The 12,913-nt window shown below is 45.0% G+C and overlaps 1 protein-coding gene and 1 long non-coding RNA gene across 2 annotated transcripts; both read right to left on the bottom strand.

The window, feature by feature from the left end:
• Positions 1-501: 501 nt before the first annotated feature.
• LOC122620605 lies at positions 502-1,138 on the bottom strand. Its single transcript, XR_006326143.1, has 3 exons — positions 1,106-1,138; positions 865-1,023; positions 502-590 (listed from the first exon to the last, which is right to left on the bottom strand). It is a non-coding gene; the product is annotated as an uncharacterized LOC122620605 (long non-coding RNA).
• Positions 1,139-1,609: 471 nt separating this feature from the next.
• Positions 1,610-5,787, bottom strand: LOC122621449 (homeobox protein B-H1). The gene is made up of 2 exons (XM_043799303.1): positions 4,779-5,787; positions 1,610-2,040 (listed from the first exon to the last, which is right to left on the bottom strand). Exons 1-2 carry the CDS (start codon positions 5,785-5,787, stop codon positions 1,610-1,612), a joined length of 1,440 nt encoding a protein of 479 aa, XP_043655238.1.
• Between the last annotated feature and the right edge of the window lie 7,126 nt (positions 5,788-12,913).

Below are 12,913 nucleotides of genomic sequence, written 5' to 3'. Positions count from 1 at the left end.
CGTCCGAGTTTTGAGATAGTCGATCTGCATCTCATCCATATGCACGAGGCTTTTCCCGTCTAGTTTACGAACTGTGAGACACTGGGAGTGGGCTTCGAATGAACCAGTTGGTCGGATGCGATCCGATCCGATCGAATCGCATTGGTATCGGGCATCATTAGCAGCGGAATTGATAGCTTGATTATTCAAATGATTAACAAACGATCGGCTGCTGGCCAAGTTCGCTGGGTTCGCTTGAGTGGGACCAAATCGAGACCGAGATTGATGGCGCACTTCAGTCGCGGAGAGATCGCAGGTCATCTTTTCGGCTTCTCAGCTCCTCAGCTCTTCAGGTTGGTATTGAAAAATGTGTGCGCCGCTGGCGATGATGGGCCACCTTTGAACTTAGCCGCAAACGGTAGCCAGAGAGCAGCAGACTTTGGCTTGGAAATTTATGAAAATTATCGCTTCGAAAATTAATAAATATCGAAATAATTTCGAGTAAATTTCGTATGCAAATTGGCGCCGTGCACAAATCCACAAAAAGCCAGTCACATCATCGCCCGGCTTTGCACACTTAAAAGTGTTGTGTTTCGGCTCCGAGTTTTTGCCTAACTCGTTTTCGATCGTGCCAAGTGATTAAATTAATAATTAATTAGTTTGAATTTATGAATAACGGTTGTAAATAATCATTAATAAAAATTAAAAAAGATTTCTTTTACTTTAAGACTGCGCCACTCAGCACAGCCTCAAAATCCGTAGCAACATCATTAACATCGATCGCGCAGAAGCAGCAGCATCAGCAGCAGCAGAATATTCAAATTAGAACTGCTGGCTTCCAGATACAGATACAGATATAGATACACAAAATCGAATTGAACTCACCGAAACTGGCCGAATGGAAGCTCTCGCTGGGACTTGGGCATTGTTTGCTTAAATATGCTTAAATTTATTGACAACAATTTGCGGTCTTTTATATCTCCCTTTGTTCGCATCAAATTATTAATTGGAGTGAAACATATTTCTCTTTTTCAAAGCTAAATTCTTGGGGAAATACAGTCAGAGTTTTGTAAGTTATGAAAAACTGAAATAAATAATTATAAGTTAATATACAAAACATCTTCACTTTGAAAACTGTTTCGTAAGCCGCTCAAATTTAGTATACTAATATACAATAATGTATTTTAACTTTTGATGAAAATTTAAAAGCCTCTCCGTTCATCTGCTTGGTGGCTCTCAAAAGAGCCGATTATAATCGATGTGATCCTGGCTGTAGAGCCGAATCCAAGTTCTGGCTGGTTCCATTTCCACTTCCGTTTCCGGCTTTGATTGTTCTGGCTTGATTACACGGCCCACAAAGGGGCTTGGTCCTGGCTGGTTAGTCTCCATCTGGGCTTGGCGGTAAATGTTGCCCTTGCCCTCTGCGTTGTGGCCTCGGAAGCTGTTAAGGATGTCCTGCTTCTTTCTTTGGCCTTCGAATGCCTGGGGGAAATGCGTTGGGCGAAAAGAAGCCTCCCAACTTTCCCGGCACTCAGCTCAAAATTAAACAAAATACTCGACTCCTCGTTGCTCACTTTCTGTACCAATCATCAGAATGCTTTGGCGGTTCGGTGCGCACCTGGCCACGCCCTCATTTGGGCGGAGCGCCTCCCATAGCCACGGATCCCGGCACAGGAACCACCATTCCCGCAGCGGCTGCCGCAGCGGCCAGGCCCACCATGTCGGACTCATGCATGGGCTTCTTCTTCAGAATGCTCAGATCGTTGACGTTCTCCAGGAAGGACTTGTGGGCGGAGAAGACCTTGACGCTATCGAAGTCCTTCTTCAACTCCTCGATGTCCCGCTTCTGCTTGGCCCGGCGGTTCTGGAACCAGGTGATCACCTGGGCGTTGGACAGTCCCAGTGAGGCGGCGATCTCATCGCGGTCGGCTGGCGACAGGTACTTCTGGTAGAGGAACCGCTTCTCCAGCTCGAAGATCTGGTGGTTGGTGAAGGCGGTGCGCGACTTGCGTTTCTTCTTTGGCTGCGGCCTGTTCGAGAAGATGTCCAAGTGGGATTTATCTAAAATGAGAGTGGAAATTATGATGGGTTAGTTAATGCATTAGATTATCTATAGTTATTTGAACAATCATATTATTTAAATGGGTACTTGATCGCATGCTAAGCCCTTTCCCGCCCGACATAATACATATATGTTCTTACAATAATAAGAAGATCATTTTTTCCGAAAAGCTCATATTAATTGGAGTCAGTCACTTCAAGTGTGGCCAGTGAATTTCCCGATGCATGGCATTCGGCGAACCGGTTACTAACGAGCGACTTTGGCTTTGATTTTAATTGCCTCGCAAAACAGGGCGCGTGTTTATTTAAATGCCGTGATTGATACATTTCATGAATGCAACTGCGGTTGCAGTTTAAGTTTCAGGTGCAGTTGCAGTTGCAGTTCTCAGATCTGAGATCTCAGATCTCGGATTCGCGACCTCAGTTCGCCACTTGAAGAGTATAATTTCGAGTTGATTGATTGCGCGAATTGTGGGCGTTCGTTGGCTTTGTGGGTCTAATGACGATCGCAGCTTTCCCAGAGCCTCGACTTATGCAAGACAGCTGCTCATTTGTCTCGTTTGTAGTGTGATTTATAATAATTATTGACACCTACAAATCAGTTTTAAGTGGTACACGTAGCCACGGCTTGATTAATGAGCCACTGACCCGTACTTAAGGCGCTGATTGAGCTTGCATAACGTTTCCTGGTGCAAATTATTGACGAAATTCCGAGGCGCGGTGCCAGTCAAAGCGATTGGAGCAGATCAACGTTCATCAGCATAAATATTTATCTATTGAATATTGGCAAACCGGTTCCCCGGACTATGGATTCACACCCATTTCGATTGCTTGTCAAACAAACTAGATCGACATTAAAAACTAATTAAATGCCCTCCAACCGAATGCAAACGAAGTCTCCGGAGCTTGTCTGTGGGTATACCCGTTTTACATACACATATTCGGAATGCATAATTTGGTCATTTGTTATCTCGAGCACGTTTTGTAACCCAAAACCCATTAGGCACTTGACTGCACGCCTCCCTTTGCTTTCTCCGAGCCTTTCTCCCTCTCCTCCGCAGCTATTGTATTTGTTTTTATCGGGCCTCATTAAGTAATTTCCATGACTTATCTCTGGAGAAAGGGAGAAAGAGAGAAACGGAGAAAGGGAGTCAAGCGGGCCACTTGGGTATCCTTTTACCCACTCAGGTGTCCACTTACAGGCATAAATATGGCTCTTACTTGGGGGAGTTTTGTTTTGGTCGCATTTGTCAGGGCTTCATGTCGAATGTGTTTTCGAACACAGGAGGAAACCCGATCGATTTTCGAGGAACCTGCGGAGCAACAGTTGGCCACAGGGAGTTTATGTTTTAATTTGGCGCGAGTATCGCAGTACCGAGAATCGCAATTAATATTTGGCCAGCAAAGGCGACACCACGTCTGGCATTCAGTCCACTGGGAGGGAGGAGAGTGCAAATGAGCTCAAGAACAAATACTCATTGCTCTCCAATTCCCAATGTGAAAATATCTCCGTCTAGTGTGAGTGATATTAATGGGCCCTCGTCATAAATTAGGAGACTCCCATGGCCCCCAACTGCCTATCTGCCTATCGCCCTGCACAGACTTCCTCCGACTAACTGATGATAGACAAACGACGCATCCCAGTCGCAAAACCGAAGAGATCCGTCGTAAATATTTCGAGCGCGGCTTATACAACCCATGATAAACAGTAATACTCGTATGTGTATTTTGTCAACTTAATACTCGGAGATACGGCATTATACAATGCTAATCGCTCGTTGGGGGTATTTTAAAAACATGTTTACGACTGGAGCTGTAGCCACTATATTCACTGTACAGTCGGGCTAGAGTTTCTCAGCTATTAGTTTTGAGTAGCAACAAATGGAAACGGCATGTTAATTGTTCGCCACAACAAAACTCGATTAGGCAATGCACCAGCCAGCTAATTGTTGCTAATCGCTGCAGAATCGACACGACTACACCAATATACTAATGCGGATAGTGCGGACTATTAACCATTAATTGCCATGAAATCACTTTGGGGTCGGGGGTGGAGTGCAGGGAGTACTTGAACGCCCACTAAATACCTTCGGATGAGTTTATGCCTGTATACCAAAGTTGAAGAACAAAAATGCCGCAGAATGAGATATATTTCGGTTTCTGTCGGCCGCTGGCGCATGCTGCCAATTAATAAAAAGCTCGAAATCGAATCGGTTAAGGAATTTACATAACAAAAGATATCAAACGGAGGGTCGCGGGAGAGTGGTACCATTTGTTTCAATTAAACGCATTTCGAATTTGCTGATTGATAAATGGAAAACGTCATAATAAGCTAAATATTCAGCTTCTGCGTTTGCGATTCCCCAATTTCAGAGCGATAACAAATTAGAAGCTTTTATTCTAATTAAGAAATCGCGCAGATTTATTACGAAAACTGAGACGTTTTTCAATCGAGCCGCACTAATCAAATCAATTGGCCTACTAAGAAATTCACCATTTAGATATTGATTAATTGTAATTAAGGAAAATACATGAGGTAGCTAAGTTAGGACTCCCAGTGAGAATCACATACAAATCGTTAGTACACTCTAAGCCAATCAAACGTATCCCAAAAAGGAGGAAAGCGTTATAGACTATAACAATAACAGAAAACCAGGATACATCCAATTGACCACATACCCTGCTGTTCTGTCCATTTTGAGCTATGTGTATATAGAATCTGATAAGAGTATGCTTACCTTGTGACTCGTCAAAGTCCTTGGTGGTCATCTGGAAGAGGGCATCCAGAGGAGTGTCTCCGTTGGATTTTCCAGACCCCGTTGGGTGCTCCTCCGACTTCTTCTTTTGAGCTTCCTCACTAGCCTCTTGGGTGGTTAGTTTTTCAAGTTTTTCCGCCTGCCGTGGGCTGCAACACTCGGTGCTGCCATTGCTGCTGCTCGATCGCTGGGAACGCTCCGAACTGCCGTCCTCGGAGGCGATGATCGCGGGATTCATGCCCATGTGGCGGAGCAGCTGGGCCTGGGCGTTGAAGTGCTCCTGCAGCTGGCGATGGTAGTCCAGGGCCAGGCGCTGCTCGTAGTGCAGCAGGGCGGAGGGGATGAAGGGGCGGACGGGCATGGTCGGACCCAGGAGGTGATCCCACGGGCGGACAATCTGGCCGCTTGGCAGGAGCATGGCAGCAGCGGCAGCCGGGTGGACATCCAGCGGTTCTGTGCGTGGCTGCAGTAATCCGCCCGGCGGGGCAATGGGCCTGGAGGCAGGTGGAGCCAGGAGATTCGCATTTGGGGGCGGGGAAACGGACTCCTCGCGCTGCTTTTCCGAGTGACCTAGGATATCCGCGATGGAGAAGCTTTTGACCCCCTCGATGGCAGACTTCGTAGTCTGGTTGCTCTGGGGCTCCGGAACTGCTGCCGGCGGACTGGGTGTGTGGTCCCGAGGCTCCGAGGAGGACGAGGACATGCGCAGGCGCTTCAGCGGATGGAAGTAGTCCTCCGGCAGATTGCCGACGGCACTCCGGGTGAGTCCGGAGGCGGCTGCAGCTGCTGCTGCGGCTGCTGCGGCATGGTGCTGCATCAACAGCTGCTGCTGCTGCAGCAGATCGATGGTGCTGGCCCGCGGATGCTGCAGCGGATGTGGATGCGAGTGCGGATGCGTATGGTGCTGCGTGGGCAGGGGGCTGGGGGCTCCGCCCACGGAGATTTCGGATTCGGCGGGACTGGCCGGACGCATGGTTGGAGGGCAGAGCATTTAGGTTCGCTTCAGCACTTGGTTTCTTTTCCGAGAGTTTCGCTCCGTTTCGTTTGGGCTAGCACTTAACTGTTTTTCAAGACGGCTTTGTCACTACACTACACCAAGTGGGTACGGAGAATACTGGCAAGCCTTGTACACTCGAATCTTGCTATATTTCCTCTGATTTGTTTGATTAGTTTACACTGATGCTTCGACACGACGACGCTGATCCAATGGCGTAGGACCTCTCAACTCGACGCTTCGCAGTCAACTGTTCGAAACTAGATTGAAGATTGGTTTGCTAACTAGACACGTCGATATTTCTTCAGTTCTTTTGCTGCCGCTGCCGCTGCCACTGCCGCTGCCGCTGCTGCTGCTGCTCTCGCTCGCGAGAGAGAAAAACCCGTTCTGCGGTGGAGCGAGATAGCCGTATGTTACTGCCATCTCGCTCTGCTCGGCTCTCAGCACCAATCGGCTACAGCAACAAAAAATAGCAATGGTGGCGTATACGTAACGGTAATTATGGCGTTCATCATGAGACTGGTGTGCAAAAGGGATGGCAGACGGCGGGTGCGAGCGAGACGGGCGCTCCTCAGATTGTAACGAGACTGTATTTAGTATTTTAGTCGCTGCAAAGTTTTCACAACTCCGAATGCGTCGACTGCGGCGCAGGCAGCGGAAGGGCAGAGGGGCTAGGAACCCCCTCGCCACTTTATGTACAGCAGCTCGTAACCCCCTCACAGTTAGCATTAATGACGATGACCCCCGAAGGCAGCCCGCGTTTAATTGTCAAGCGTTTGCAATTAATTTGCCGTAAAAAAAAGGAACAATTAATTTGGAGGAAAACAAAAAATAGAAAACAGCGGGGAAATAAAAATGCGCATAAATTTGAAGACATTTGGAAATTAATTGGAGTCTGAGAATGGAAATGAGGCCAGTTTCGAATGAATGAAAGGAATATTCTTTATTTTTAGCCAACTTTGGTGAGGAGTCACTTTGTTTAATTAATACTAATTGCATGGACTACTTATTTTACTCCTATCTATTTATTTGGTTTTGAGAACTTACTTTCGGCATGTTTTCACTACCGACGGCTTTTCACGGAAATTAAAATTATGATTTTAGTATTATATTAATATTTCATAAATAATACTTTTTGTATTACTTTTTGTATTAATTAATTTACAAGTAATATTTGTAATAAGCGAAATATATTGCGCTCGTAAAATATCTTTATGAAAATTGAAATGGAACATGTTAATTAAACTAAATTACAAATTGCGAGATTAAACTTACATTACAATTTTATTTCTTCAGGTGCACGTAAAATGTACACTTTTTTTATCTTAAACGATACAAAATATTACGACATTATCTCTTTCTTTTCAATAGTTTTATTTGTTTCCATTTTGAAACGGAACATTGTTAAACCGGAAATAATATGTGTTCTTTTTTGTAGAATTTAAAAACTAGTAAGACTTAAATGATCCTCTCTAGGATTTCTGAAATACTAAATATCGACATTGGAAAAGTAAGGGCTATTACAATTTGAAGTGCCTATAATCCCTGTCGTCCGATTTCGAGCTGCACTTATTTGCCTGCCAGTTTGCAATTGTCCACACGTCTTAGCGAACTTGAAGGCAATTGCTGACACCTTCGGGCCAACAAACAACGCCAAATCCCTTTAATTGAAACAAATGCGAGTTGCAGCAACAAACAGCGGAGAACAAAGGAGGAAATAGTAGCAGCAGCGGCAGCACAAAGGCGTCAGGGCGTCTGAAAACAAAGGGCCAGAGGTCTATTAACGAAAAGTCGAAAATCCAAAATCGAAACCAATTGCCGCCGCAGCAGGATGCTAAACGAAAGGAATCGCCGGCGACCACCGCAGGCTCAGCGCTCGGCTTTAGCCGCAGTGGGTCTTTGGGCTCTAACCTTATCCGGACCCTTCCCTTCCCAAAGCCGTGGTGTACTACCTGATGCTCCCGGAGAGCGGCTGTTGATAAGGACTAATCACACAAATATTTGAGCATTCCGCTTGTGATTGAGGCTCGCCGCGAGCGGCGCGTTTGATTTCCCGCGTTTAGCGCTTCTGTATTTTTATAATTCTAAATTCGGCTGTCCATTTCACCTTTGTTCTCGGCGGCTATTAGTGTATCTATTAGATACTAACCCACACACACATAGACACACGAACGGGGGCTGCGTGGGAAAAGCCGTCGTGTTAATTATGCCAGGTCCTTGAGTCGATGACTCCTTCGCGGGGAAGGTCAATTTACACCTGTGCTCCCTCTCTAAATTTCCCACTGTGTGTGGCTCCATTCACACGATGATAAACTCCTGCAGTGAAAGTGGGAATAGGGAAAGGGTTCATTAATATTCAAATTTAAAAGCAGGGCGACGATTTCTTTGATTTATCGGCTCGGCTCCAGCTGCCGCCTAATGGTGGAGCATACAGCCGGAGCAGCTGAATCAGTCGATTCCGCCGGAAACGATAGATTTTCTATAATTTAGATCGTCGCTCCTATCGTCAGATATCTAAATGCCTCATAAGTACTAGGTGGCCGACTACATAAGCTTGCTATCAACTAGCGAAATGTGCGGTACGACAAATTGCCATTAACTTAAAATAGTTCCTTACTTTGAATAATAATATATTAAATTCATCATCCATTACATCATGTTGGCAGAAAATCACTAAATAAATTTATGATCGATTTGGCTCCCTAACATTATAATGTATTTAACGTAACACTTTCAATGGCCACAACTAAGCAACTAACTCGACGATTTGTTAAAGAAATTATATGTTATTTTAATTCCTTTCATGTAGAGGCCCATACTATCTATCTACCAAATCGGATAGTTCAAAATTGTATATTTAGGTATCTCCCGCGATTTGAAGAGATAATTTAGTCCCTTCACTTTACTTTGCTCAAGTTGGCTATGTTTATCTATCTCAGCAAGTGTATTACCGTTGCCATAATGCCCCAACTACTAAAACAACGACTTGTCTGTAATTGTCAATTAGCAAGCTTTCAACGGCAGCCACAGCCTGAAGTCACAGCTTCCATAAACAAATTTATATTCGATGTTTTTGTTGTGTTTAGTTGCCCTGAGCGATTTGCATATGCCGCGGAGTCGCTTTCGGTTCCGATTTGCAGCTCCATAGCGACCCACGCAGCATTGACACATGCCCGTCACTGCCACTTGCAGTTGCTGATGTTGCGGCTGTGCGGCAGATAAAAATCCAAGAGACTGGAATCGAGTTTGGTAGCACGTCGAAAATTGTGTTACTACCGATAGCTAGACAATAATTATGCATTTAAGCCGCCTTTACTTTGTCCCCCCACACTTGGGTGTGTTTCATTGACCCAAAATGATTCAAAAAGCTTGGGAGTTAAAGTAGATTACCGTTGTCTTGCCTTATTTACAATTATTTAAACTCACATTAAATTGTATCGTAATTTTACTGCAGCTAAGGAAAAAAATAAAAAGCAACGTTTTTCCAATATTCCCATGACTGCCAAGCGCTTGCGACAAATTGAGCAATCATTTGGCCATATTTCTGGCCTAAATCTTGATTACCCAAGTTGAAGTCATTACTATATTGTTTGGTTTGACTCGAGAATCAAAGAGAAAGTCCTTCAGCTCGAGCGTTTTGTGCCGAATTAAGAAAAACGGCTGAAAAGAAAACTCATCAAAGAGGAAAGTAGTTAGACACAAAAGACACTTGAGCTGGAGCGGCCATTAAACATTGCCAATTTCACAGTAATCATCGGCATGGCCAAGAAAGCCCTGGCCGAACAAAATGTGGCCCAGAGGAAAGAGTAGCAGAGCGAAGTAAGCCGTTTAGGGGCCACCCACAAAGTGTGTTTTGGACGCGAAGTCAAAGACCAGGCGAAAAGACCAAGTTGGGCAGCCTCCGTTGGGCACGCTAATCAAGACGGGATGGCTTAAGGCTAAAAGCTAAAAGCCACATACCCAACACCAGAAAGTAAATGCGAGTCACAAATCAAACGCTCTATGGAAAGCACAAAAACGGAAAACAATGAACAAGCGCATGCTAATTAAAGCGATGCTCAAATTGAAATGTTTAACTTTTTCATCTCGGTTTCTATTTTCGGGGTCTGTGCTTTCGACTCAATCTATTGCTTCTTTTTTCCCGTCCGTGCAAGAGGGCCAAGCGATCCGCAGCAGAGCAGTTCGATCTGGGCCAGCAGCTCTACACTGCAAAAATATAAATATAATAAAAATATAGAAAATGACAAACTGAACTAATTTACATCTGAATCTGGCTAACGAAGCTCATAGCAATGCACCTCATCAGCATCGAATATTTCCAGGTTAGTAATATAAATAGGTAAAAATAATACATTTAAATCTTTTTCCTACTATCAACGTTGAATCCAATCAATTATAGATACAGTACAAGTAGTATAGTTACATGTTCATTTATTCCATTACCATAAATTACATACATATATAGAATAAAAATATTTAATATATTTCTAGCTAAAGGCTAAACTTCTTAATAGAAATATTTTTCCCGTGCTGCACTCCCTTTTCGGATCTCACCTGAGATACGTGCCACACGGCGTATACGCATCGAGTGATGCTGTGTCAATACTCGACCCCCTCGAGCCCCCAAGAACCCACATGTGTGTTCTAGTGCCCGGGGAACTCTCGTATTTGCATGCAACAGAGAACACTGTTTAGATACTTTTTCGACTGAATGCCGCGCACAAATATTTGTTCGTTGGCCTCTTAATTGAGTTAATAGACTTGGACGAGAGTGCGCGTGGCCGGCGTTGATTTTGACCGACGTGTGATAATTACAGCGCTGCCCCAGCTGCGGCGGCTTTGATGAGGCTGTCGAAGTAGATGCTACCGACTGGTCCACAAGGGGCAGGGAAAACAACAAAAAGTGGCATCAGCATCAGCGGTGGCGGCGCCTTTGTCTTTGACTTTGCGTTGGCCGTGCTCAAACAAACGGTTCAGTGGTTCATTTGGACTGCACTTTCTTTGGGGGAATCGCTTGTTTAAATATTGAGACTTGTGTTTAACATAATTAATGCGAGTGGAAATTACAGTGGCCCCCAGACCGACTTCCACATCGACTTCCACGGACTGACTCACCGGCTTACAAGAGGAAACAATGTTTTTTTTTTTGCGCTGCTCGTCGGTCTTCTCTCCTTTTGGGGGGCAAGTGCAATTAACATTTGCATACAAAAACGAAGTAATTACATGACTGCGACTGACCATTGCTATACTTTCACGCGGGGTATTTCAAGTTTGCAAGCAGCTTGGAGCGCAGCATTCGTATATCAACTTGCCTGGTCCTTAAAGGTCTTTAAGCCGGATACACGGGTTAAATACGTACTATATTCGCGGAGTCTGTTATACCCAAAAACAAACAGTTTATGCTTATTTTGTGACCATTTACTGATAGTTCTGCGTATCCCTAAGACTTCATTGATTTTTCAAATACAAATGTCCGCAGTTGAGCTATCTGTTGTAATTAGTATTAGTTATGTCATTAGCTCATAATGACGCGGGTAACTAAAAGGGTATTCCGTCGACTTCCTACCTAATTTCCCAGCTTTTGTTGCTAAAAAGGCCGACTGAGCCTCACAATTACTTCGAAAGCTGGGACGCGGAAAGGGCCGGCGCACGTATGAATATCAAATCAACTACATTGCAGCTAAAAAGCGCATTTCAAACACCTCTGAGCTGCACTCGCTCGTTTGGTGGTCCAGAACGCCCCAAGAGCATTAAGACCTGGCAAAGACGTCGGGGTAAGTGGGGAAATCCGGGGGTTCAGGGGGCTGCGGGGTCAGACCACATTGCTTGATTGCCGTGCGCCTCTCGAGATGATGTTGCATTTGCGACGCTGCCCCGAGATCGGCTTCGAGCCACTAACTCAGTCGGGAGACGTTGGCAGGAAGCGAGGAAGGGTTTTTCTTTCTTTGGCTCCCCTCCCTCTGTTTCTTCTCTTTTTGCGAGCCCATATGTGGAAGCAGCAATTCCGATTCCAGTTCCCTTGGCCGATCCAAAGTCGCTTCAGGTTTTGGCCTCATCACGATGAGTTGGTTCTGGTTCTGGTTCTGGCCGAGAAGAAGTTGCACTGGCAACAAAGAACCTGGATGCGGGAATCTATTGCCCCACTCTGTGCAGCTTCTTCTGCCTCTGTATGGGTGCATCGGCGCATGAGTGTGTGTGGAGCCGAGCGCCATCTCGTTTAATGCCTTTAAGGCGTGACCATAGTATTTTATAATATGAACTGATCAAAGGACGCCGACGCGTTTCAAGTTAGCCGCTAAAGCTGCGGCGACTCCAGATTTGCGCGCTTCGTTCTCGGCTGCAAAAAGGCTGTGGCAACGTACACCGAAAGCAAAAAAAGGCAATGCAACTTGTTTGCTATAACAATCTTTATTTATATCAATTTGTAAGTAGTAAATTAAATGTTTTGAAAATAATATCTTTTAAGTGAAATAAGGTTTTAAATATGCTCTTATTTCACGAGAAATTTATTAAGTAGAAATAAATTAAGTCTTATTCACAACAGTTTCTGTAAGTGCCGCTTTAAGAAGAGTGCAAAGCAACCAGCAGAGGCCGAGTGCAACAATAACAAATTGACCAAATCGATTTCTTGGCCGCTTCGTCGCTGTCGCTGTCGCTGCCTTTTCTTGTTGGCTTTTCCTCTTGTGGCATTTTCATTTAATTCTATTGCTCATTAGCTGCATGAGTGTGAAAATGGCGAGTGCCATTGCAAAAGGGGCTGCTGACTAACAAATCGAATCTAGTAGGTACCATCCACACCGGAAAAGGGTTCTTTTTGAGGCTGGTTCTCGGTGTTGCCACTTGGCGCATGCGAAATGAGTGGGCAATTTTTGGGGCTGTGCTGGGATTTATGGCATTTTAATTCAAACAAATTAAGTCCCTGCACTCGAGTGGAATGGCCAAAAAGGGTCTGCCAACACTTCGACGTGACGAATGCGGCGTATACGTGATATTCAGACTCGGGGTGGTTCATCTCATCCCCTTCTTGATGCTCGGCACTGACAATGCCCATGTCACACTTAATTGAAAACTCATTAGAGCCTCGAGGGCTCTGCGGGCAGAAGCCAAAAATATGAAGGAGACA

Source organism: Drosophila teissieri, chromosome 3R (genome assembly GCF_016746235.2).
Source record: "Drosophila teissieri strain GT53w chromosome 3R, Prin_Dtei_1.1, whole genome shotgun sequence".
Taxonomy (NCBI): Eukaryota; Metazoa; Arthropoda; class Insecta; order Diptera; family Drosophilidae; genus Drosophila; species Drosophila teissieri.
The sequence above is the reverse complement of the archived record's forward strand: the minus strand, read 5'-3'. Positions and strand labels throughout refer to the sequence as shown.